This window comes from Ambystoma mexicanum, chromosome 2q (assembly GCF_040938575.1).
Source record: "Ambystoma mexicanum isolate Mex_15411 chromosome 2q, UKY_AmexF1_1, whole genome shotgun sequence".
Lineage (NCBI taxonomy): Eukaryota > Metazoa > Chordata > Amphibia > Caudata > Ambystomatidae > Ambystoma > Ambystoma mexicanum.
Window position 1 is genome coordinate 534,871,676 of NC_090924.1, and position 27,031 is coordinate 534,898,706.

At 45.6% G+C, this 27,031-nt stretch overlaps 1 protein-coding gene across 1 annotated transcript in view; it reads right to left on the reverse strand.

Annotated features, from left to right (window-relative positions):
* DNAH3 (dynein axonemal heavy chain 3) overlaps positions 1 to 23,531 on the reverse strand; it is a 1,861,430-nt gene extending 1,837,899 nt beyond the window's left edge. Inside the window, exon 1 of the mRNA XM_069647670.1 lies at positions 23,188 to 23,531. Within this exon, the coding sequence (XP_069503771.1) occupies positions 23,188 to 23,496 (309 nt within the window). The 5' untranslated portion in view covers positions 23,497 to 23,531. The remainder of the gene's footprint in view (positions 1 to 23,187) is intronic.
* Positions 23,532 to 27,031: the final 3,500 nt, after the last annotated feature.

The window sequence follows — 27,031 nt, forward strand, 5'->3', positions numbered from 1 at the left end:
TCAGTGGTTGCGCAGGTGTCCCCCGCTTTCGGGGGGAAAATAAAGTTTTTAAAAACAGGATCCTGCGGCGCCAGTTCCCATCCACGTAAGTGAAGGGAACTGGCATCACAGGGAGACCGCGGCACACTTCTTTGTGTGCTGCCAAAAGGTAAGTAGGGCAGGCAGGTGTAACAGGTAAGGGGATGTGGGGAAACCTTATCTGAGTGTGTGCTTTTCAAATTCGATATTTTTGAATTCATCATTTCTCGCCGCGGTGTAATCACGTACATCCATTCTATTTAGCTAAATACAGTCATGTTGTAGGAGAGCTAGAGCAAAGTTGGTGCTGCAACATCCACAGTAGGAGAGAAAGGATATTTGTGTTAGGATAGATGGCTTGAAACACCAGGGAAATGGAATGAATGTGTCGAGGAAATTCAATTGACCAGTACTGTCAATGGAAGGAGTAAAAACTCCTTCCATTGAGGCCACAGCTCATTTTCATTCATTTGTATGGTGGAGAAGAGGGGCGGAACGCAACTGAGCCAGAGTAGGGGCCTACAGACCTTAAAGCCAACAGTGCTAAAGAAGCATCAAAGTAATTATCAAACCTGTGATATTTCATCATCATTTCCAATGTGATGATATTTAAATGTATGATCTGCATAGAATTCCGTCCACTTTTTGCAATCTGTGATGAAGAAACACCTTCAGTCAATTTCGGCCAAGTCACTATCAAGGGAGTATGTGAAGGTTTATCCAGCTTTTAAAGTCTCACATGATTATGTATGTTTACAAATTCCCTGAGAGATGTGTGAACGACCAAGGACCCCCGGAAGGCATAGGGAGATGATTTGAGGGGTGAGGTTTGTTATGATGATTTGTGATACTATGAAGTGGAAGGAGTTCGAGAATTATATAAACCCTGATGTGTCATTTGTGTATGAACATGCCCAAGTGTTTATTATTTCCTTTTGGTTTCAGCAGACATTGGTTAGGGAATACCCCTTTTTGCCTTTGGTAATGCTTGTCCCAGTCCCGGGAGCTCCAGAGCTCAAGCATGTGCTGTAGGACCTCTGAGACAGCTATTTGGGAGCTCTCTGGGTGAAGGCCACTTGGGCCCCCATCTTGGATCTAGCTAGTTTGGACTGGACAGAACAATGGGACCGTATTCATGGCCGGAAATACATCATGGGGAGGTGACCCTACGCCAATCATCTGAGGAGGTGGATGCCGGATATCATCAGATGAGAGTGACGGAACCATAAGGAAACGATCAGATGGGAAGGAGAATCCAGATAGAAACTGGAAACGGACTACCATAAGGTACAATTGAGAGTATTGTGATGTCGTGGGGATGGTAAAGGTCAATTGGACATGTCGTGGGGATGGTAAAGGTCAATTGGACAGGATGTCAAATGGATGGGGCCAGGCCATGAAGCGATATAAGGGGAAGGCAAGTTGGAGGCGAGTTGAGTTCAATAAATATTCTTGTGTTATCCATTCTCTATCTGACTATTAATTCTTGCATTTGATTTGCGTTGATAGATGGTGACCAAGACATGGATCTCATTGCTCTACCCTACAGACCTGCCGCTCCCAAGGGCATCTGTCCGGACCCCTCCACGAGCACTCACCACAATAAGATAGGACACCTATTTTCAAATCTCCGACAGGGGTTTCTGGAGGAGGACATCAGGGTTGGTGAGAGTGCATGTGGCGTCGCACGGGGGTCTGAGGGTTCTGATTGGGACCGGGAGATGGCCAACACGTGAAGGGACATTTTTAAGAGGTATGCGGAAATGGAATGGGAATTCTGGGTAGGATAGATAGTGTTGTTGGTTGTGTTATTGTTGTGATTTTGTCTTTTATCAATACAGAGATTAATGTAGAAAAATATCAAGGTTAGAGACGGAGTTGGTAGGTGTGGTAATTTGTATATATATATATATATATGTATATATATATATTCACTAACAAAAACATTGTTAAAGGGACGTTATGGTTAAGTTGCACTAGCAAAAACCTATGAAATTCGATGGAAAAACGTTGTTACAGGGATGTTATGGTTACAGGTAAAACCGAAAAACCCACTAAATTCGACAGTTATGGTAAGCTAAGCAACCATAACTCGTGCCATCAGTGTGCACTGCAAGGACTAACACCCATGACATCAAAGATGGCCTCACAAATCTCATTCATGACATCACTCATCACTTAAGTCACACATGCTTCTGTTGATGAAACCCTTTATGACCTCTGGCTGGCGACAGGAATCATTGGAATACTTGCACACTATTCTCAGGAGAAAAGGGCAGAGGACTGGAACTGCTGTTTTTTCTGTGTGCTGTGCTGTGCCACGCAAAATAACAACTATCTATTCACTGCCTACAGTAGTGTGCCGTGTTGGAGAGAGCAGAGCTGCACATCGTGTCTGCTGAAAACTGCAGAGCCAACGGAGTGAACCTCACATGGCCCTTTTAACTCTAAAACAGAGGCGGGACACGCCCACCAGGAAGTGCGGGTGAAAACAGGTACCACCGGCCCTTGAGGCGAGAAGCCCGTTGAAGAGAAAAGGGCAGAGGACTGGAACTGCTGTTTTTTGCTGTTTGTGCTGGCCATGCTGCCCGGATACCGGATCGGCTTAGCCAAGGACTGTCACACTGCAGGACGCCGGCCCAGGACTAACAATTATCCTGAATGCAGCCAGAGCCAGCTCAGAGGAACCAGGAACAGGACGTAGCAGGGAGCTGAAGGTCGATCAGGCACGAGCGCAGCCCCGGTAAGCACTATGTATGGAACGTATAGAATGCTATAAAGGGCCAAGTCAGCTGGTGCCAGTTGATATGGTGTTTGAAGGGAGCTACACCAAGATCTCACTCCCAGCCGGAAAGAATCAAGTAAAGCTTCATGGGCCCACTGGGTAATTCCGCCATTGGATCTTCCACATCTACATGAGGTTAGTCTGGAGCAAGGGAACGCAGGGCATAACATTAGAGCATCTGGGCAACCAGTGGAATCTGGAAGGTAGACATACCCCAGTGGAAATCTTGAGCCCCCTCCTCATTGTCCCTAGCCTTAAGTGCGCTCTATAAAGGGACTAAACACAAGTCTCCAAGAATGAAGCTCCGTAGCACAGCAATTTTGGAACGATCGTGAACATCAGAATGGAACGGCTCCTACCTGGAGCCTATGGTGCACTCTACGGTGCTGGGGACACCCTCTGTGGACATGGCAGGACCTCTGCAACCAATCCCGCTTGGGTTAACTGTAGCCGAAGTCCACGGCCCCCCGATCCAGCTTGAGACAGGAGAAGAAACAACCAACCACTTGGAACTTGTGAATCAATGGAAACGTGGCATAGATTATACAGTCACCACCAAGAACATACAAAGAAAAATCAAGGAGTACTTTGGGAAGAAGCGGCATAAAAGCCTGAATGATGCAGACGATGCAGCAGTGGTAAGCCAGGGACAGCAAACCCCGACATTGGTGGGTGAGGAGCCTCAGTTATCAAGCTCAACTCGACAACAAAGTATTCCATCAATAGCTCAGGAGGTAGCAGACTGTGAAACCCCTGTATTAGAGACTTAGAAGAGGAAGGCTCACTGCCAGAACATGAGCTGGTAAGTAGTACAACCCATCAGTCAGATGACACCACCCTAAAGGCACTAACCTTTGTTTTGAACTCTTTAGTGTTAGTCTTTGAGTTACTAAAGAATGAAGTGCAATTGCAAGCTGGAATTCTTCTTGAACTCACAAATGAAGTGGCCAAAAGTGAATCATCACTGGTGGGACTCAAGAACGTATTAACTTCCTCTATTACCCCAGCCCCAAACGACATTTGAACTGAAGTGGCAAAGCAGGACTTGGATATCTCAGCTATACAAAGGGCGTTGTCAGAAAACAAAGACGGAGATGATTCAATAAAAAGCCAGCTGAGAGAATTATCACGTTTTTGGCAAGTAGCCCCCCCCCACCCCCATCTCAGGAAAAAGAGGCAAGTGATACTCCAGAGAACCCGGCAATTTTTGATGATACTCCATTGTCAGAATCCACCCTGGAAGAATTTAGGAGACTGGCCCATGTGATTGAAGGACAAACAGAAGTACATGGGGAAGCAAATCCCACGACAAAGGAAACCCCCAGAGGGGAACCAGAGAATGGAGCTGTGGAGGATCCAGTATGGATAGCGGCAAGAAAACAAAATCATAGGAGAAGAAGAAAAATGAAAAAGAAAGAACGTGGGAAAATGACTCAGAACTTGACTCAGCCACAATCAAAAAAGAATTCAGGGAAAATGTCAAGAAATCTAAGAAATCCAAAAAAACTAAAAAGACAGGAATACTAAATTTCATGAGTAACATCTCATTTCCACTTCCACAAGAGCAACCAGAAACAATAAGAGAAGGTAAAGTCAGTATAGATCCATGGTGTCATCAAAAGCCACCATGGCTCCAAGCCACGGATTCAATCACAAATGAGAATGCAGGGAAGGGGCAATCCCAGGAAAGAAAGAAGCAAACCCCTAGGCAAAAGCTACAAGACTGACCAAGACTGTGAGAATTGGCCTACAGACAGACCCACCAGAAAAAAGAATCTGCCAAGAGGATGAAAGTAGCATTGGCAATATGAAGAGAAAGGATAGGGAAGTCATCGACCAAGTTCAACAGGCGAAAGCTACAAATATTCATCAAAACACATTGAGCCAGACTGGAAGAAATTTGAAATTGGCACTGATCTTTCAGAAAAAAACAACCCCCAAAACCCAGTTAGGGAGCACGGCAAGTAATTAACAACGCTCAAGGGCCAAAACTAAAATTAGCGCCAATTTTTCAGACATCAGGCAAAAGCGCTAATAAGTGCACTTTAGCAATCCAACCAAATACCGTCCTTGCCCAATCGATGGTCCTGGGTGAAGGGAAACATCAGACCATCCAGGGTATTTGGAATGGGACTGGGAAATCGAAGGCGCTAATGCTCACTCGGGACTTGTCCATCCCCTCCCAAGAAAGAACTCAGACGAGGGAGGAGGATACAGAGGAAGAGATAACAGGCTTTGAAGTCCCCAGACTATGGCTGAAAGCAACAAAAAAGAACAATCACTACACGTCCCTCAGCAGATCTGTGATGTTATCCCCGTTTAAGAAAATAAGAAGTCTATTTCTATTTGCTTCTACAGATCTGGAATTTGTGAAATTTCCAGACTGTAAAAATGGACTTGTGGTGGAGCTAGGACTAAGCACAATAAATGCCCAGCAAGCCATCCTAAAAGCCACAGGTGCTCTGGAACAACAAGGTCGCATAGTGGCCAAAGAGCCCTTTGGGCAATCCTCAGTTGCCTTATGTCAGCAGCAGGGCTTAGACAAAAATAGCTTCCACAGTCAAGAAAGAGGCCCATCTGGGCCGCAGAAAGAAAGCCATTCAAAATTGGGAGAAAGCTCAATGGAAGAAAAACTGTTAACCGCAATCCAGAAATCCTAACACAAGTTCTGACAAAAATAGGTTTGGGACTGCAGCGACTTTAAACAGGATGGTTTACATGTTGTAATCTGGAATACACGACCTCAAGTACATTTAGATCAAAAGAAACCAGAGATGACTTATTAGGGAAGATGGACATTCTGGTTTTTCAGGAGACCTTGCAGGTGTACCTGATAGAAATCGAGGGCTTCACGGTTCACCGCTTACCAGCAAGCCAGAAAGCCCTAGGTAGTGCAGCTGCAGGACTCCTAATAGCACTTAAAAATAGCTCATTGGATGGACTTTATGAGCTCATGGGACTTAAGAATGCTAAATGGCACCTCGGAGGGTGATGAGGCACCCACCGCAACCTGGAGACGGGGTAACTCATCATCAACGTTGGACTATATTTTTGTTAGCCCGGGTTTCTTTTCCTTAAAATCCACCCTAGAGATCAAACAGGAAGTGGGGCGGAGCGATCACGCCCGGCTAGAGCTGTCATTTCCAGATCTCTTGACAGCCACCCAGGTGGTTCATAAACAGGAGCTAATGGAAAAAAAGGAAGAATCCGGCTAGTAAAGTATGGGCATGGAGGGTTGAAACTAAATATAAAAGGATAAAGGAAGTGCCATGTTCCATTTTAGAAGATCAGTGTCGTCCAGATAACTATGTTAACTTTATTTGGTCAACAGTTCCTCCCGCAATGCCATCCGTGGGAGCTAAGCAGAAACACTTACATGGGTTTGATGAAGAATCAAGAGCCAAAAAGCAAGCTGTGAGAAGAGAGCTTCGGAGGCTAAAATCATTCCCCCTGAACCTAGATATATACCTAAAAGAAATCAAAAAAGTGTAAAGAACAACTAAAGGCATTGGTCGAAAAACCATAGGATGGCATGCCTGCAAATGGACAGACAGGGACAGATGCTAAAGCTTCTAGCAGAAACAAACTCGAGAAGCTTCTGGTCAGTTATGAGCCAGCTTGATTTGCATTCAGACAGCTCTTCATGTAATCTAGTGCCGGAACATAAATGGGTAGAACATCTTTCCCGCATCTTCAGGAATCCCCAGGAGGGTGAGATAATCATGCCATCAGCTATTGAGTGGAAGGTATCCTTGAATCAGGAAGAAATTGTAGATATCATTTGCAAATCTTCCTCTTCCAAGGCTGCCGGCCCTGGTGGCCTAACTTACCAGGTTCTCAAAAATGAAACCGAATTCTGGGCAAGGATCCTGCTGCAACTGTTTGAAGAGATCCTAAGGGCTAAAGAATTCCCTCCATCCTGGAAAAACAGCCCTGGTAATTCCAAGGGGGGGTGGGGGGGGACGATAGGACTGATCCGGTAAACTATCGTCCTATCGCCCTTTTGGACATAGAGAGCAAGATCTTTATGAAACCGATGGTTAAAGAACTCACAGTTTGAGTGGACTAGGTCGGAGCATTATCCCGTTTCCAGACAGATTTTAGGCGTGGACTCTCGACTACACTGAATGGGTTGACACTGAATCTGGTGAGCGAATCATCGAGGTCGAAGGGAGGTCAGCCATTATATGGCGCATGGATTGACCTTTCTTTTTATTTTTATTAATCTTCATCATCAGACCAAAACATTTACTGAAAGAGTATACCAACATAGACCCATTGGTCACATACCATTACATTATTTCTACTACATGTATTAGGTCCATATTTTGCAGTTATGCTATATCACCCTTAGTTATTTTCTTTCGTTTTAAGGATATTGACTTTTGATTCTATTTACATTCACTAGAACATTTCTTGAGGAGTCTTCCGATTCCCCCTCTTGGTTGTCTCTGAGGTACATTCGTAAAGGTGCCTAAATGTCTTTTGGTCTACTGGTAGGATTGACACTGTTCACAAATCGCTCCTCTGTGTCTTGCACATATATTAAGTCACGTAGCCATGCCTCCTCTGTAGGGGCGGCCTTAGATTTCCATAGTTGTAGTATGTTTCTTTTCGCCACTGCCCCGCCACCGCCACGAATCTCTGAGTTTTTACAGAGGCCTTTCCGATATCGCCCAGGAGATATTTGTGTGGGAGGGCTGGGATCTGTAACCCTGTAATGTCACTTATTTTTACAACTATAGCTTCCCAGAAGGATTTTATCGGGGGACATTCCCAATACATGTGTATAGAGTCTGCATTGTTGTTGCCGCTTTTGGGGCAGGCTTTTGGAACAGAATACTCATACTTGGAGATCTGTTTGGGCGTTATATGTAAGTGGTTTAGAATTTTAAACTGAATTAACCTGAAGTTTGAGTTCATAGATATCTCCTTGGTGTACCAGCAATATCTGGACCATTGGGCGTCTTCTATGTCAGTGTGCAGGTCCCGTTCCCATCTACTTTTCATTACATTACCGGAGGGGGTATGTTCCTGGGCCGATTTGTATAAGCTCGATACGGAGCCAGTGAATCCCTCTGGGGATAATACTGTTGTTAGGAACTCATGAGTTTGGATTGACCTTTCTAAAGCTTTCGACCAGATTGATAGATCCAAACTATGGGCGAAGCGGAGGGCAAAGGGTGCCCCAGAACATCCGTTAGCCATGCTAATGGAGCTACATAAAGGCACCTCAGTGAGGGTGAGACTAGACGACAAAGGGAACCTGTCCGACTCAGTGGAAGTGGAGAAGGGGGTAAAACAGGGGTGTCTTGGAGCCCCCTTATTTTTCAATCTATTCCTTTCTGATCTGGGGGAGGATTTAGAATCGTCCGCTTTGCCCAGCCCCCTCATAAATGGGAAAAAGATCTTTTGGCTGGCCTATGCGGACGATATTGTCCTGCTAGACAGGACCGCCATAGATAGGCCGGCAAAGACTCCTGACAAGATTTGGTATCTACGCCAATACCAATGGGCTTGAGGTAAACCTCTCAAAATCTAGGATCTTAGTGTTCAGGAGCCCAAACGAACAAATATATTTTGGGAAATGGTCTCTGAACAGTCAAATCATTCCGCAAGTAGATAAATTGAGGTATCTGGGATATAAGATCTACTCAAGCCCGGCAGTATACAAGTCAGAGTCTGATACCTTACCTTAAATAAAATGCAGACTCCGATACCACATATGAAGAAAATCACGAGTGGGTACTGTAAATTCTCCATTGTGCCCATGTTAAAGTACTATCAAGTTGAACTAGCACCCATTATCCTCTATTGCCTAGAGACCAAAATCCATCCGTGGAACTCAAACTGGGCAAAGATAGAGGGCAGAATCTGGAAGGAGGCGTTAAATCTACCGATGAGCACCCCGGGGCGGAATGTGCAGTTTGAGTTGGGCTTAAAATCCTTAAAGTGTATGGCCGAGTGGAAATTGGTAACACTCTACAGAGAGATAGTGAGTCCAAGGCCGGGCTCCCTGTTTGAACATATAAAAGAACATCTATCCAACTCAAAGTCCCGTATACTGGCAGGTCTAGAAGTAAATGTAAAAACAATCCTAGCAAAGACAATTCTAGACATAGAAACTCTAATGACCAACCGCTTGAAGATTAAGCATGACCTTGAAAATCTTGATTGGATAGAGACCATAGTCAAGGTACGAAGCTCGACTCCAACCAACTCATTCTTGGCAGTGGAAAAAAAGCAAGGCCATATGCCTCATTATCTGGTAAATTACCCCGACCAAAGGATAAGGAACAATTTCCTATGGGTAAGACTAAATCTCCTCCCTACTGGCGAAGTTCTGAATATACGTAAGCAAGGTGACCAAGCGAGTAAGCTATGTAATACCTGTGCCATAACATCAAATCAGTTGCTTCATTATCTATTAATGGAATGTGAAGGAACATGGCTCTTAAGGTTATCCAAGTTTCGAAGTTTGGTCCACAGAGAGGATGCCATTCTATCAGATCACATTTGGAACAGAATGATCTCAGGCCAAGAAGTACAGTTAAAAGCAGCAGTGGTTGCTATATTGAAGGCCTTGAAACTCCTCACTTAGGCTCAATGGAGGGGTAGGGAGCTGGACCTCTTAGGAGGGTAACACAAAAGAGACGCTAAAGTAGCAGATGCAATAAGAAGCAAGGGGGTTGTGAACAAGTGAAATGGACATTGTGATTTTATTAAGTAGAAAAGGTCTGAGACTCCCATGAAGGATCTGTCAAAATGGAAGTCTTTCTTTTTTCTTTCTTTTTAATGAGGATTGTTTTGTTGTATGGATGTGATAATATTTGTAAAGGTTTTGATAGCCATAAACAAATAATAAAATTTTTTTTAAATATCTATTCTCGGGGATATACATGAGAAAAGCACCTTGGCAGTAGGAAAAAAGCGCTACACTGCTTTCATCATAATCTTCAGTTGACGGAACACATGGGAACAAGGCATGTAAGCCATAAAGAAGGCTCAAAAATGCACAATCAATACATGGACAGTTGACGAAGAGGCCACGCGACGACATTCTAGGCGCAGTCCGCCGAAACAGCACGATTCGACACTACTCCACAAAGCGTCCACTCCGTCCAAACCGAAATTGCCAGACATGTCTTCTTGGAGGGCGTACACGCACAGATCTTCCACAAAGCCATCACCCACGCCGAAAACTGTACGTCTTGCCATATTTGCCAGCCACAGTACACAAAGTAATGGAGAAAATGAATGCCTCCCTTTCCTGTGACGCACACCCAAAGCACCTGATTGGCCAAAGGCCACAGTCCCATTTCTATTGCCCAGCATGCTCACAAACACAGAATATGGCACGTGCCTTTCTCCAAATACCACCAGGGCCACGCCCCAGTAAAGCAGGAGGAGTCCTTCTTCCTATTGGCGCGCTTTCCTCTGACACAAACCCTGAGCAGCACATGATAGGACAATCGATACAGTCCCATTTCCATAGGCCAACATGGTGAGGAGCGTCGAATGTGGCATGTGCGGGTGCCCAAGTAAGTCGAGGGCCGGTCCCCAGTGCAGCAGGAGTCCCTCTTCCTATTGCCGCACATCTTAAGCAACTCATTGAACAATCCCCATAGTTCCATTTTCGTGGCCGCCACCCGCAAAATCCCTGTATTTTACTTTCATGCTGCGTGCGATCACTGCTGTACAACACTTGAAATGTACCGTTACACATTTTCAGTACAAATGTCAGGCCATTACAAAGCACGACCACTACAAAGGTCAATGAAAGTATGCACGATTTCCCCATCCGCATACATCCACATAGCCACCCAGGATGTGGCATGTGCCACCCTGAAAGTACTGCATGATCCACTACCTTTTCGTGATAGTGAAGGTGGGGGGTAGGGGGTGCTAAACAATATGAAACTGGGCAGGGGATTCAGTCTTCCAACGTATATGTATGAAGTGTTTTTCTTTGCGTGCATGCAAGCAGTTTTATTTTGTATTTTCTCTTGATATGTGTTTCTGTTTGCCTGTCCTCACATTTTTACAACATTCTGGTCAATGCTTCTTGCACAGTGTGAAAGAAAACGGCATTGCCAATGGCGCTCAAATAAATGCCATTTCTATGGAACCACTGCATATTTTGCGACCTCATAATCTCATAGTGGGTGGAGAACATGCGAGCAGTCTGCATAAACTGATGCATAATTCTGTTTATAAGACACCTTCCGACTGCTGGCTGGGGACAAATTACACCGTCATGGACCCACACTGCTCTTGGTGTTATGCATGAGAAAACCACCTGGGCAGTAGGAAAAATATGCATCACTGCGGTCAGCAACCTCTTCAGGAGACAAATTAATCATCCACATGACATGTAATCCAAATATACACTTCCATAATGCACCACAACACAGTCCACGTTCGTAACGGACACCATATATCTGCAAAGGCGAACCATCCCGCCGAAACTGCAGTCACCCTGACAGGCCCAGAAAGTGTCCACTCCTTTGAACCCGAAATTACCAGCAACGCATCTTTGCATGCAACACCTGTGCAGATGGCGCACAAAGGTATCACTGACGATAAGTACTGTGCGTCTCTCCATGTCGACCACGCTCGCGACACAGTATTGTAACGAAATGGTACCGCCCATTCCTATGAATCACGCCCTAAACTCCTAATTGCCTATTTCGCACATTTCCATTTCCACCCTGCTCATAATGGGAGGATGTGCACATGCGCTTTCCCATCTACAGTGAGGGCCATGGCGCAGTAAAGCTCTGACAATACTTCTTCCCTTTGCACAGTCACTTTTTGCAGCACTCCCCCAATTGGGTGCTGTCACATTTCAAAACAGGCATGCACCAATCATATACAAAACCTCTGCATTGCACACTGTCATTTCTATACATCACGCCTTATTTACCGTTAAACACTCTCAGTACACGTTCCGTTTGATTGCAAAGACCCTCCACCAGAACCTTCTGCTAAGGAAGGTACTATTGCAGCATCCACAAACATCCTAACACTCCCCCAGCACACCTTTGGCTATGCACACAACGTTGCAACCCTTTCCACACCCACCACAACACTATACATCCAAGCAAGTGACCATGTGGGCACCTAACATTATGCACAAACGTTACATATGTGGCGGCAGTTCTACCCATCTCCCCCAAGCCATAAAACACCCATTCACAAAAACGTGTCACACTTAGCAGAAGCCACAAACATAGCGCAGCCTGCACCACCCACAGGCACTACCATTCACATGCTATTGTGTCACTGCCAACCTATGCACACCACCTTCACAACATTGGGCCTACTTCAATAAATCTGCACACAGCAGAGTAACCAACCACATATAAACTGCCCTTCAACCATACCCACTTCCATATTTGCATTACGTATGCACTGCACCCTGTGGCCACACTACCGAACTTCTCACTGCACCATCTCCTGACACAAACCAAATACTGTAGCATGTACCAACTATCACCACAACCATAGAATGCACAATACCCGCTTTGCAACTCACTTGTGCTTCTGTGGCACGTCGACAATGTGCTCCACACGCATTCTCCAAAGATCACCACCCTGTGCCTCATACACTGCCAAACCTGCATTGCTCCAGTGGGTCTGCTACTTGCACACATTCCCCCCACCGTAATTCAACAATACATGTCAGCATATCACCAACTACCACTATGCACACATATGCACCACTGGCACCAGCACTCCTAACCAACCTCGACACAGCAATGGACATACACATCATTACATACAACGGTTACCATAATGTATAAACATTACACTGTCTCTGGCACCCCTACGCCCTTTCATTCACATACTATTGTCTTACCCACTTCCACTCAGAAAGGATTGTTTCACTGGCAACGTAAACAGAACATGTTTCCAACATTGCCCATACTGCAAGCATTGTGCACACAGCACACTATCCAAGCACATATAAGCTGCCCTTCAACCATACCCTGTAACATACTGACAGTACACAAGCATTGCACCCAGTGCCCACACAGCGTGACTTTTTCACTGCAGCATCTCCAACCACAGGGCACCGCCATGGAGCTATGCAGTAACAAATTGCAACAGTTACCATAATGTAGAAACAAGACACTCTCTCCTGCATCCCTGCGCACTTTCAATCACATACTATGGGCGTGCCCACTGCCATTCACAAAGTATTGTGCCACTGCCAACCTACCCACAATCTGTTTGCAACAGTGGCCCATAAACAGCTTAAATGTGCTCCACACTCATTCCTTACATGTCACCACCCTCTAACTCTTGCACATTGAAAAATGCATTACTGCCAAGTGTGTCCTCAAGGCCTAGGCTCTTGAATGCATGGCCTACGGCCTTGGGCCATGCATCCAATAGTCTAGTCCTTGACCACACTCACAGCAACATAATGCCACAATTCATGTCTCCATATCAGCAACTGCAACAATCCACATAGACACCACTGCCACTAACACTCCTACCCAACCTGTACACCCCCATGGCGCTACGCAGCAACAAATGGCAACAGTTAACATAATGGCCATGTGGGCAGCTACCATTCTGCACAAATGTACCACACATAGGTAGCAGCACTTTATCCCAACTCCCCCACACCGTAAAACACCCAATCACGAACACAGGTGCACTTACCAGAATGCACAAACATACCACATCCTCTACCACCTCTACCCACAGCCATTCGCAAAGGATTGTGTCACTAACCACACCACTTTCACAACATTCGGCCTACTTCAACAGTTCTGCACACAGCATAGGCCTGGAACACACCTACAGCAATGTAATGCCACCATGCATTTCATCATTTCACCAACTATGACCATCGACATGCACACCACTGTCACCAGCAGTCCTACCCAACCTGCGCACCACCATGTAGCTATGCAGCAACAAATTGCAACAGTTAACACAATGTGGAAAGAAAGCCCTCTCTCTGCACCCCTATACACTTTCATTCACATACTATAGGCGTACCCACTCCCATTCACAAAGTACTGTGTCACTGCCAACCTACCCACATTCAGTTTGCAGCACTAACGCTACTGCAACCAATCCGCACCCATCGCACTATGCAAGCACCACCCTGTACCGGATGCAGACTCAAACATGCCTTCCTGCGGTGTGTATGTTGCACGCCTACGCTCCCCAGTGCATGCCCTACAGCCTATGGGCTATGACCATGCACCCAATAGTGTAATCCTTTCACAGACACACCGCACCTTCATTCACCCATGCATGCCTCCACTTCTCACTCCCCCAGCCATTCCCTCCCTTATTGCTGCCAACACAATGTGTACGGTACATTTTCCAGACCCTTCCGCCGCTGCACTGTCCTCCGATACGCCATGACAGCTTTCCCAGAAAATGTTGACGCACAGCACGCTTCCCTCCAGCCAACCACTGGCCGTGTCCAAACTTCTCCGACACCTCGCCGTACCGCAATCCAATGACACTTCTGTCCGCAGAGCGAACAGGTAAATGGGTCGGCGCAGCGGACCCAGATATCACACATTTTTTGGTATGTACATTTCAGTATTTTACAAAGAAATTACTTGTCGGATTTCCACCAAACACACAAAAGCACGCCTTCTGGCCCAAGCCCTCGCTCCTGGCACAAATTTGTTGAAAATCCATCCAGCTGTTCGGGCTGTAGCCATGCGCAAAGTTTTCCCCATTCAGTCTACAGGGGAAAAAAATGTGGGACCCCTCCTACAACTTCCCTCCCCCCCGCACGAAACCTCACTCAACTTGGTGAAGAAATTCAGAGCTGGCCATATACTTATTTTACAAAGTTTGGTGAGGATTCGTCCAGGGGGTGTGAAGTTATAAGCCGCCGAAGAGTACTTATCACTGTCAGGACCACTCTGCGGTGTCTCTGGTTATTGAATATAAACCCCTATCCGTCTCAGGACTGCAAAAGAGTGGAGTGATTGTGTGAATGGAACGGGGCGTCTGGGTAGTGTGGTCAAATTGATGGGTGAATGTAAAATAAACTAGGGAAAGTAAAACAGGTAAGCCACAGTTGAAACAGGCAGAGGAACCCCCAAAGGGGTCACCCCGACCCTCCTCCCCCCGTTATATGTAGGCAGTTTAATGATTTGTCTTGTGACTATTTGGATTCATGGCATTATTTGGCTGGACGCAGCAGGCAGACTCAGTTTCCCATTGAAGGAACATTTAATTTGGATTAATTGGGCACTATAAGGAGGGCTCTAGAAGCGGAGGGAACTAAAATATCATCAGTACAGTGGGGAGTATTTGCCACATGGCTAGAAGAGGCAACAGCTAGGAAATGTGACAGTAGGGTCATAGGACTGAGAGAAATGAATGACTGGTTGAGGGGACAGATTACATTTGTAAGGGGTAGGAGAGGAGCAGATGGGGCTCGGTTGCGCCCCCAGATAGTTCAGAAAGAAGGGTCCATTGAACCAAATAAGGCAAAGCAGGGTAATGAGGAACATAACAGTGAGACACTGAAGTACATATTAAAATGTTTCACCAGCAGGAGACCCTTTATGGGGCCGTGAATGGAAGAAGCACAGGAAAGGGCACTCATGAGAACTACCCCCTTTGGGAGCAGTAGTTTTAGGGGCACAAGGTTCGACCAGGTCCAGACCAACAGAGGCACAAGCATCCATGGTGCTGCCACCTACGTACGATCACTCGATGACGAGGGGAGGTACAATATATGGAAGGGATTCACACACCTTTCAGGTGCCCCATAGACAGGTACCATTAGTGGGTCAGCAGGAAGGTTGGAAGAAGCAACAACAACAGGGTTTGATCACAGTCCATGTACCGTGGACACCAGATGGATCTTCAAACATTGGCGAAGGAGTGTCCCAATATATGGGAGGAACCCCAATGATTTGTGGAAAAGTTGCAGACAGTGCTACAGTGTTACAATCCATCATGGGCGGATATGAATCAGTTAACGGGACTAGTGATGCCAACTGAGGTGAACAGAGATTGGTGGAAAGGTTGGACTGATCGGCGGCTGGTATAGGCACATGGGATGTCCTGGTGTAAGCTAGGGTAGGACTAGTTACGGCAGTTGTAGAGGTGTGCCCTCAAAAGACTGATTGGGCAAAAATATAGAATTGTAAACAGAATAAGGGTGAAACTCCCAACGATTATTTAGATTGACTGAAGATGGTATTCCCGCAGCACTCGGGTGTTACTAAGTCAGAGAATACAGCTCAGAAGGCTATAGCGAACTCCTTCATAGCAGGTTGTTAGGACAGTTTTTATGAAGTCCAACTAAGGGCTTACTAAAACCATTCAACTGAGGTAGTACAAGGCTCCACTCTTAGTATAAGGCTTTACCATCTGAGTTCATGGTAGTGTAGACAGAGCAGCCAGACTTATCTTAGGAGGGAGAGAGGGCTGTAGAATCAGTACAAGTGAAATTGTAATACAAATGATCCAAAGAAACACTATGTATGTAAAAATAGAGGATTTAAATACAAGTAGGCCCAGATAAATCTAGCGGGTAAGTAAGTACTAACACATTACATGAAATCACAATATAAAAACACAAAACTATACTTGAAAGTACACGACCCAAGTATAGACCTTATTTGAAGTACCAGCGGTAGTTCTAGGGAGGTCAAAACCTTTTCATACAAATTCAGTATAGATCTAGCCTATTCTTCGGGAGTAAAAACCAATGGTTACTTTTACAATTACATTCAGTAATGCAAGGGCAGTAGACCCTTCCAGTTGTATAATGATTCTCAGTACAAATCAATTAATCAGTCAACTGGACAATATACTTTTGGTGAATAGTGGAACACTTATTCTAGGTGCAGTAAAAACCTATAACTACTTTTGTGATTACACACAGTTATACTAGGTGAGTAAAACCTATTTATGTAATATACAATTACAGGTCCTTTTGAAATCAGGGAACTCCAGATTGAGATAAGAAATAACTCTTGTAACTTATTTTTGGGATGGCACACAGCAAACACAAGGTAAGTAAAACCCACATACTTTTTTTAACCTCACAATGAAGGGGGAAAATAAAACCCAGTGTTACACTTTACTAAATGACTCAAAGTTATTCTAGGTAGGCAACTACATATTACAGATTTATTAGAGACAGGCTAGCAGCAAGTCAGGGGAAGCAAGACCCAGTTGGGGGACACTCAAAGAATTATCCTCAAAGGACTAATCTGGTGATACCAACACTTTACTTTTGGGAAGAGGCACAACCTAATCACAGGAGAGTAAAATACCTTCACATCTACTTTCTATTAGACTGGCAAAACAGTTGCTAAGGAAGACATACTTTTATGAATAGTGCATAACACATTCAAGATCAGTAAGAACTTTTGTAACTGTTCTCTCTTAGAATTACACTTACCAACTAACTCTACACAAGTAAGTAACGTTTAAACACTTATTTTCTTTTCTAGGCAAACGTCCCAATCCCTTGAAAATCTTTCCCTTATTCTTGGAGCATGCATGTTCTCAGTGACAGAAGGGGGTCACTAGGACTAGTAACCAACAGGCAGTGTCAGAATAGGTTCTTTAGTAGCAAACATCAGAGTTCCTTAGGAAAACTGGGCAAACAGGTAAGTACTTTACTTTAGAGTTAGAAGCGGGTCCAGGGGCTTCGCAGAAGACACCCTAGCAGGATTCTAGCAGTGGGACTGGGTGGACTGGATGAGAGGCCACCCCATCACAGAAAACCACCCACAGCTACAACAGAAATCCTAACAGGATTAAGGTAAGTACCTACCCAAGCCAACACAGTACCTCAGCATTGAAGAAGATTTTGCTTCAGGGTCTGCAGCCAAATACCCGGTCAGTGAATTCCTTGTCGTGGAGACTGAAAACAAGACCTCAGAAGGGACTTTGCAGCAGGGATTGATGAAGAAGGCTCTAGGCAAGGTTTCCCTTGCGGCTGAATATGGTTCTGCGGATATGGCACCTTTTCAAGGAGCACAGAAGAAGATAGAAAATCGTGGTTGAATTTTCGTAGTTTTAAAAAGGTACAGCACTCTGGTTAGGGGACTTTTCAGACTCTATTTGTGTCTATGGAGATCCACCAGGATGCCCACAACGTTTCATCGAGATTCGGAATTTGGAAGACTGTGCACCGCACGATGGCTCGAGGTCCCAGGGTATTGGGGTATTGCAACAACGCATGGTAGCAATGCGTGGGATGGCTCAAAATGCAGGTCTTCATGAGTCTAGTGGGTCTCACCAGGCTCTGGGACAGTGTCGTTGTTTCCAGAGTCCCCAGGTCGATTGGAAAGAAGGGCTATAACAGGCTTCTGTTACACAGCAGGTTCTCTGGACGCTGGAAATCGTTTCCACCACGTTTCCTTCGTCATCCTCTTAGGTTTAAGTTTCAGTGTTTCTTTGGATCATTTGTATTACAATTTCACTTGTACTGATTCTACAGCCCTCTCTCCCTCCTAAGATAAGCCTGGCTGCTCTGTCTACGCTACCATGAACTCAGGTGGTACAGCCTTATACTAAGAGTGGAGTCCTGTACTGCCTCAGTTGAATAGTTTTACTAAACCCGTAGTTGGTCTTCAGAAAAACTGTCCTAACACAGGTTTACTTCTGAAGGTGCAAGTTCAGCTTAAGTACGGGTGCATAGGTTGGCAGACCAAGCCGTTAGTGGAGCTGGTGGGGGTGGCGAATCATTGCGTTGCCTGCCAAGACCAAAAGAAGGAGACATTCAAGAACAAGCTTATGTCGTTACAGATTCAGAGTCTGCAGGGACAAGTGCAGGGGCAGTTACAAGGGGCAACATCTGGGAAATCAGGCCCAAAGGTGGGGAAGAGCGAGAGATCGAGAGGACGAGGAAGAGATGGAGGACAAGGGGGGCCGCCAGGATATCAAAGCCAGGATATCAAACACCCCAGGGGGATATGTGGGACAACTGCAACAGCAACGACAGTGGGCACCAGGGGTACCACATCAACCATGGGGAGCACATGGACAACAGGGAGGTTGGAGTAATCAACAGGCTCCTAGAGCCATGAGACCAGATTCGTTGGTTTGTAATTACTGCAAACAAGAGGGTCATTGGAAGAATGAGTGCCCATTTAGGCAGCAGAGGTTACCATCACAAGGTAATAACGACCCAAATAATATGCCCATGCCGGAACAGGGGAAGCAGATTCTGAAGCAATCGGGGCAGGTTGAACCGATGCCCCAGCTCCCCAATCCGGATTCTAATCCATTCTTCCCTCGAGACCTATTAGGGGCAAGTGGGGATGGGAGTGCGTTCTGACAATCTGAAGGAGAAGGTACTCTAGAAGCATTAATGATTCCCATTGATCAGGACAAGCCTTATGTCCGCTGTAGTGTGCAAGGCATACCGATACCATGTCCGGTGGATACAGGAGCAAACAGATCAGTCTTATGAATGAATACATTTTCTCATGTCCACATATCTGGAGAGATGGTGAGCATTTCGGATACTACTACTGTCATTCACCCAGTAACAGACCCTTCGACTGTTACTTATTACTGAGCACCATGCATTTCTTTTGAGCCCTACATCTCAATGTTAATCAGAAGTTTTTTTCATTCCAAATGGATGTCCTGGAGAGCATGGGAGAACATTTAGTCATCTTGGGCGGTGATTGTAATGTAATGCTTGATGGTGTGCTGGATAAATCAGGACGCTGCAACTGGGGAGGGGGCAACTAGTACCCAGAAGAAAGGGCTAGAAGTGGACTTAAAAGCCTTGGCATGGATTACACCCAAGGGATCAGCAACATACCTTTTACTACACCCCTCACGGGATAGCCTTGCAAATGTATAGGTTTTGGTCTCTAGGACTGTCTTTGGTGATACAATAGCAGCAGAGGTGGGTAGTATGGTAATAGCTGACCATGCATTGAGATTGTTGAAGATAGTTAATTAGGAGGACGAACTGAGATGAAATGCTGGAGGATGGGTGTCTCCTATCGGATGATAATTGTATTAATCATATTAAAAACGAAATATCGCTGTACTTGATGGCTAATGAGGGGTCTATTTCGGATGTAGACATGGTTTGGAGGCATTGAAAGCCACAATACGAGGCAGAATAATTAGATGCACAGCGCATACACGTAGAGAGAGAGAGAATGTGAATTAAATATGCTGGAAGTGGAACACCAAATAGCAGATCAACCCGTAATTGATGACCCCCTCAGAGCAGAACAGGGAGGTTTTAGTAAGAGCAAGACTTTCCCTTGAGCATAAGCTAACTTTACAAGGTAAACAAAGGCTGTTCTTCGCCAGTCAGGCCTTCTTGGAACACAGAGAAAATATAGGCTCGATGTTAACAGATAGTCTAAGACAAAATAAGGAGGGAAGGCATTTTCTTTTGAATGTGAAGGAGAGTGGTATCGTCCTGAGAATGAATGAGGTGAGGATATATGTGACACCTTCAAAGGCCTCTATGGGAAATTGTACTGTCTTATTGAATGAATAGATGCAGGTTATCTTGAGTGATTAGTGATACCCCCAATACAATGCTAATGAAGCAACTTCTCTAGAAGTAGAAATAACTGGATAAGAAATTGCAGAGGAAATTAATCTTATATATGTGGGGAAAAGTTTCTGTCCAGGTGAATTTTAAAGTAAAGGCTTCACAAATGGAAGTCTTTCCTATAACGCTATCTTGTCATAAAAAACTGTTTGGTGTCCCGCTCTTCCTGGACTAACAAGGGCCTGGGGTTTCAAGATCTGGCAATTCGAAATTCCAAAGACACAAGTCAGATTCTTATAAAGAATGTGTGATTGAAACTGGCAGAGATAAGTGCTTTGTTCAATAGATGGAGTAGGATGGACATGACAATCTGGGGAAAGATGTAATCACTCCCCAAATCACTATGGAGACGCCTTGTGTAAGGCTTTCACACCTTTCATCCACATCAAATTACATTGTCATCTATCTGTATGGCGGAAAGGAGGGTAGGAATTCAGCTTGAGTTTCCACCACCTCCCTTCTGCTCCACCATACAAATGCCCCAGGATTTGCATCGCCCCAGGATTTGCGTCAACATGCATTTTCATGCTGGCACAAATGCTGGGAATGCTTATGGAGCCTGCCAGCTTTATGCGCCAACATAAGCAGGCAGACACCGTAGGGATCCACTATACAGGCTGTCTTTCAGGCTTGCATGGCAGGCAGCATGAACAATTACAATGAAACACTGTCTACCATGCTTGCATGGCAGGCCGCATTTACAGTTAAACGTTGCCTACCATGCATGCATGGTAGGCAGCATTTAATTGCAATTGTAAAGACTGCCTACCATGGCAGGCAACATTTACTCATTTGCACAAATGACCAGGATTTGGCAGCAAGGAGCTGCCTATGTGCATGTCTACACGTAATGTCACACAACCGCCAAATTACTCACTCGAGTAATATCACCTTATATGTGTCTTTAGTAAGCTCCTTCTTCCTCTTTCAAAGACACCGATTTTGGAAATACATAAAGTATTTAACAGTTTTCTATAAGGGCACAGAGTAAAAGCAAAAATACTGCTTGATGTGCTGTAGAGTCCTATGCGGGAGGGGAGATTTGGGTATCCAAAAATAAAAACAAATCATAGGGCATCAACATTATGCACGTTGTATTATTGGATCAACAAGGACACGTCTGAAAGTGTAAATTGGGTGCATATTAAGAGTAATGCTACACATCCAATCCTGCTAGATTGTTTGTTGTATAAGGATAGGAGGTTCCCAGTTATTCCACACCAGGTAGGCATGCGGTACTGGAATGGAAGAATGGTAATCAGCTCAGGGGTGAGAAATGTCTGCTGTCTAAGGGGTCCTGCCTCTGTAAAAATCCTGCACTTGACAAGTAATCATTCTATGCTTTCCTGGGTATCTTGGCAACGGGCCAGGATATGGAAAACAGGTCAAATTTATGATGGGAATGATTTACTGGAGATCGAGTTCCTAAAATCTAAATATAAACTGAAGGAACATGGAAAACTCTGCTATTGTCAACGCCAAAAAAGTGTTTATTACTCGGTTGACCCCACCGAGAGCACCAATTCATACTCCTCCAGGGCTGTTTCAACTTTCAAAGACTGCCCCACTATTCACCTGTAGGATTTACAAATGTCTAGTCCCTCCAGAATCAAGTTCTATTTTACAGAGGTAGAAATGCTTGGGAGGCTGACTTGGAGCATCTGATCTCAGATAAAGATTGGATTCGGATCTGCACCGGAGCCACTTGTTATAAGGTAGATCGGAATTTGCATCACAAACACACACACACACACACACCAGAGGGCGACTGCATATCTGTGTTGGTCACCGTGGAAAATGTGCCTGTGTAAATTGATGCCTTCTAATATATCACGGTCCTGTAAAAAAAGAAAAAGAGACGATCTTGCATACATTTGCTTTGGTCCTGTTGTAAGATTACAGAATATTGGGGCGATTTAGATGTATGTAAATCTTATATTGAGACTCTTAAACGTTTACTTATTGAATGTGTGTATTATGTAAATGTGTACAATGCAATTTTTAATCATGTATTATTGTATGTTGTCTAAATTGTTTAGATGTATAATTGTGTACGGTTTTAGTATGAACCATATTGCAATACACAATTTAAAAAAAGAAAAGATAAGGGTTGCGGATGGTAATTTGTTTGTTTTAGTATATTTGCTGTATAAATTGGTTGTAAATTACTGCTGTGTTCATGTTTTGGGGGGGAAAAAACCCACCTGTGTTTTTTTTTTATTTAAAAAAAGCTCTGCTTTTAGGAAACATACCAGGATTTCACAACAGCGAAGATACGTGAATCTATCTATTCAAGTAGGCACATAAGCCGATCACCTCCAAGGAACAAGCAAAATAAGCCTGTTAATAAGTCACACCCACCAAAGGGAAGTTCGATTAAAGTAGAAACGTGAAATAAATGAAAAGTCACTAATGGGTGATGAGGTGCTATTGAGGCTACAGTGCAGAACGAGTTAATATTGCCACTACGATGGCAAAAGGCATATTTACAGATGAGGGGCAACATGCCAAAACACGTACACATAGACATGTATTTTACTGCTACTTTTAAGTGACTGAGGCAACACATGGTATTGCAAAACGTGTTTCGTTTTAGCATGGGTTATCTGTCAGAAACTTTCGAAATGAGCGCTTTTCCATCCCTTTTAAATAATGTATTTTTTTTTTATTTTTGCAAAAGGGGGAATGATTTTGCCGCTGGGTTTAAATGGCTATTCGCTTGTACCTTTCAATGCATGTTTCTGCAAACTCAAATTGAATCGAGGGAAGTTTGGTGCCGTGCATGTTACACCGAGAGATAAGCAGAGCCTGCGTGAGGCGCCGCAGGGACTTTTACCTGGAGCAGTCTTGGGGTAAGCGATGTGGTCTTCACGGTGCTGCTGCTGGATGGGGTTGGGCTGAGGCTGCGTTTACCCTGTGCAACGTTTGGAAACTGAACAGGGTCTACAGTGCAGTGTGGCGAAGTACGGAGAGTCCCTCTTCGTGCGCCATTGGTACTGGTTGAGCTACCTATGCCGGATCCCGCGGGAAGGAGAGAGGAGTCCCTAACCGGCATTATTGGGTCTGCCCCGTGCGAGTCCTCCTCCTGGGCCGATTCGTCCGTGGCGCGGTCCGGGTAGTCCACCTGCTTCGTGCTCTGTGTCATGTCCAGTGTGCTGTTGCCGTGGTCACCGCGTCCCCTCCCGGTCGCTAGGCGACGGGCGCTTAGCACCCTCCCATCCCGTCCGTCCGCCGCCATTTTTGCTGCACTTTCCGCCGGGTTGACTGTGAACTGTGCGTGCCACAGATTTGTTTTGAAGAGATAACACAGGTCGGAGAAGGGGACACTTGTAACGAGTGCTAGTAGTCTTGTCTAAATATAATCAACGTTGTGGGTGTGGGCCATAGGCACAGGTCGAAAGGATTCCTCAACGGCAGAGTTTTAAATTTGAGGGTTGAAGTTGGCTCCGGGACCTTGACCCGGGAAGGGGGCGGGGAAGAGGGTCAGCTTCTACCATTGCTTGAAACGTCGAGCCTATATGCTCTGTAATAGAGGTGCCGTGTAGCATAATGAGGTCAAACTCAGATGAGAGCAATTTACATGATGGGACATGGCATTGGGAAAATACTACCAGTCAGTAAAATAAACCACGATTGAATACAATATGCAGGGCTCGAAATGGAGATTCATGGAGCAGAAGCTGAATGCTCCTGGGTTTCGAGGATTTTCTTCTGACCAGAAATTACTCCTATGACCCAGGAGCTATTAAGGCAAAATCTCCCAAATGGCTTCTTATCATTATATGCACGCTCGGCGAGGAGGGGATCAAGTGGGAGGGGTGATACTTTGGGTTATGGCCCCTGCTTAGGAGGGGAGTTGGAGCTTTAAGTAAGATTTAAATAAAGGAACAGCAGAGATGTGTTTGATGTCACAAGGTAGGGAGTTACGTAGGAGAGGGACAAGGGGACAAAAGGAGATGAAGCAATAGCCAGCACAGGTTGGGCTGGATGGGTGCAGAGGGATTCTATGTCAAGAACCGGAGGCTCAGTTCATGCTAAACTCTTAACTTTACTTCTCGAGCAGCATCATTAAAATTAAACAATAACCATAACAAAGCCAACAAACTACAATCCACATGAGTTTGGAGTCCTTTGTAGTCCTTAGAGTTGTTGGCCTTCGTGAAATGTGACACTTCTTAACCAACTGTGCATATCCATTCCGAAAAAAGTCGGACCACCATTAGAACCTCCGCTTTCTTTGCTGCTCGGGCAGCCAGTTAAGTGCTTTACAGTTATTATTATTATTATTATTATTATTATTATTATTAATAATTAAAGTGTACACATTTTTACTTGGTAAAGCCAGTGCTAGAGTATGCAGGACAATGCGAGCACAGCGCAAGGGAGGTGTGACGGAGCTTATCCGAAAGGAAGTATTTAACTTTATTGTTTAGTTGGTTCCAGTGACCGCAACGTTCTGTGGAGGTGTAAGGGGGCACTGCGGTCACAGAAGCGATGAGAGCGCGACGGGACTAATTAAAGTTTTGGCGCTCGTTGATCACTGTGACGTGACCGCTGGAGAGTAACAACCCCGGAGTGAAAGGCGGACAAGTGTCAGAGTAATAACAGACTCTTTTTCAGATCTAACGCAAAGCGTTTGAAGAGTGGAAGCCGTAAGGGGGCCCCACGCGAAGCGTTTCCCCCCGGGGAAGTTTTGTGCTACACTATCTGGACGACTTTTTGTTCATTAGCGGGGCAGATAGAGAGGGGGAGTGCAAAGGAATGCTAAAGTTGTTTCAGGAGCTAATGGAGGAGTTGGGCGTGCTGTTAGCGGAAGACAAAACGGAAGGGCCTGCAGTGGTGTTGACATTTCTGGGAATTGAATTGGATTCAGTGGCTATGACCTCACGCTTGCCGCACGACAAGGTGAGCAAACTGGTGGTGTTGCTGGAAAAGGCGGTAGGGGTCAAGAAAATGACGCTGGTTGACATGCAGAGATTGGTAGGGCATTTGAATTTTGCATCCAAGGTGGTGGCCCCAGGACAGACGTTCTGTAGGAACATGGCGAGGGCTATGGCGGGAGCAAAGTGCCCACATCACCGGATAAGAGTATCGGGGTCAGTGAGGGAGGACTGCAGAATTTGGCTGCGTTTTTTGGAGAAGTTTAATGGGGTGTCAATGTGGTTGCAGGGAGACCCAGTGACATGGGAAGTACAGATATTTTCGGACGCAGCAGGAGCAGGAGGTTTTGGAGTATTTTGGGGGGGGAAATGGTGTGCGGAGAAATGGCCGGATCTGTGGTTGAAGGAGGGAAGGAGTATAGCATTCCTTGAATTTTTCCCATTACTGGTGGCTTTGGAGTTGTGGGGGAAGGATTTGCGGGATAGGAAAGTGAATTTCAATGTGGACAATGAAGGCGTGGTCCATGTGGTAAACAGGCAGTCGGCAAGGGACCAGAGGGTGGCAAGACTCATGAGAGAGTTTGTGCTGCGTTGCATGGAATTGAATGTGGTGTTTAAGGCAACACATGTGCCAGGGAAGGATAATGGCATCGCTGATGCATTATCTCGTTTTCAGTGGCAGAGATTCCGTGGATTGGCTCCAGATGCGGATCAGGAGGGGCAGCAGATTCCAGAGGAGCTGTGGAAGATAGGAAGATGAGAGCGCTGGCTTTGGTGGAGGGTTCATTGTCCGGGGCGTCTAAGGAGTCATACAGGAGGGCCTGGGAGGATTTTATTGGGGGGGGGGGCGCGTAGTTGGAAGGGTAGATGGGCTGCGGAAGAGCGGAGGAGGGACAATGTCATGAACTTCCTCCTGAGGTGCATGGACAGGGGCTGGTCGAGAGCAACTATAGCAGGGAAGTTAGCAGGAATTGCTTTTTACGGGAAATGGTTTTGGGGTTTCCAGCCGAGTGGGGGGGAAATGGCGAGTAGGATGTTGAAAGGATGGGCAAGGGAAAGTAAGAGGGACAAGGACAGGAGGAGGCCGATATCGGCTGAATTGCTGCAGAGGTTGGTTAAGGCAGTAGGGGGGAGTTTGCTGGTCGATATGGGAAGGGGAGCTTTTTGCGACCTGTTTTACATGGTTATTTTTCGGGGCTTTTCGGGTCTCGGAGTTGGTGGGGGGAAAAGGGAGGGTCTGGGGGATTGCAGTGGGAGGATGTGCAAATCACAGAAGGGGGTTTGGACATCAAGATTAATAAGTCTAAAACGGACCAGAGGGGGAAGAGTTCCTGGGTTTTGTTGGGGCAGGGGAGCAAGGATTTATGCCCAGTGCAGGCAGGCAGGTTGTGGAAGGAGCGGTGTGGAGGGAAGACAGGCTTGGTGTTTAAGCGTGAGGATGGGTCGCCGGTTTCAGCGGCACAAGTTTTGGGGGTATTGCGGAAGGCTCTGCTAGTGGTAAGAGAAAAGGGAGAGGATTTTGGTACACATTCATTTAGGATGGGTGCAGCATCGGAGGGTAACACGTTGGGTTTTTCGGAGGATAAGGTGAAAAGTTTGGGGCGTTGGAGGTCTGGGAGATACAAGGGGTATGTCAGGGAGTTTCATAAAGGGGAATTTTGAAGGAAGGTGGCAGAATCTGGCGGACAACAGCGTGGGGGTTGTATGTATTGTGGTGGTAATTTTGTAATTTCTTTTTCAGATGCTGTGCGAAAGGAGGGGCAGTTGGCGCAAGTGTGGATTGTCGGCCATTCAATTGTT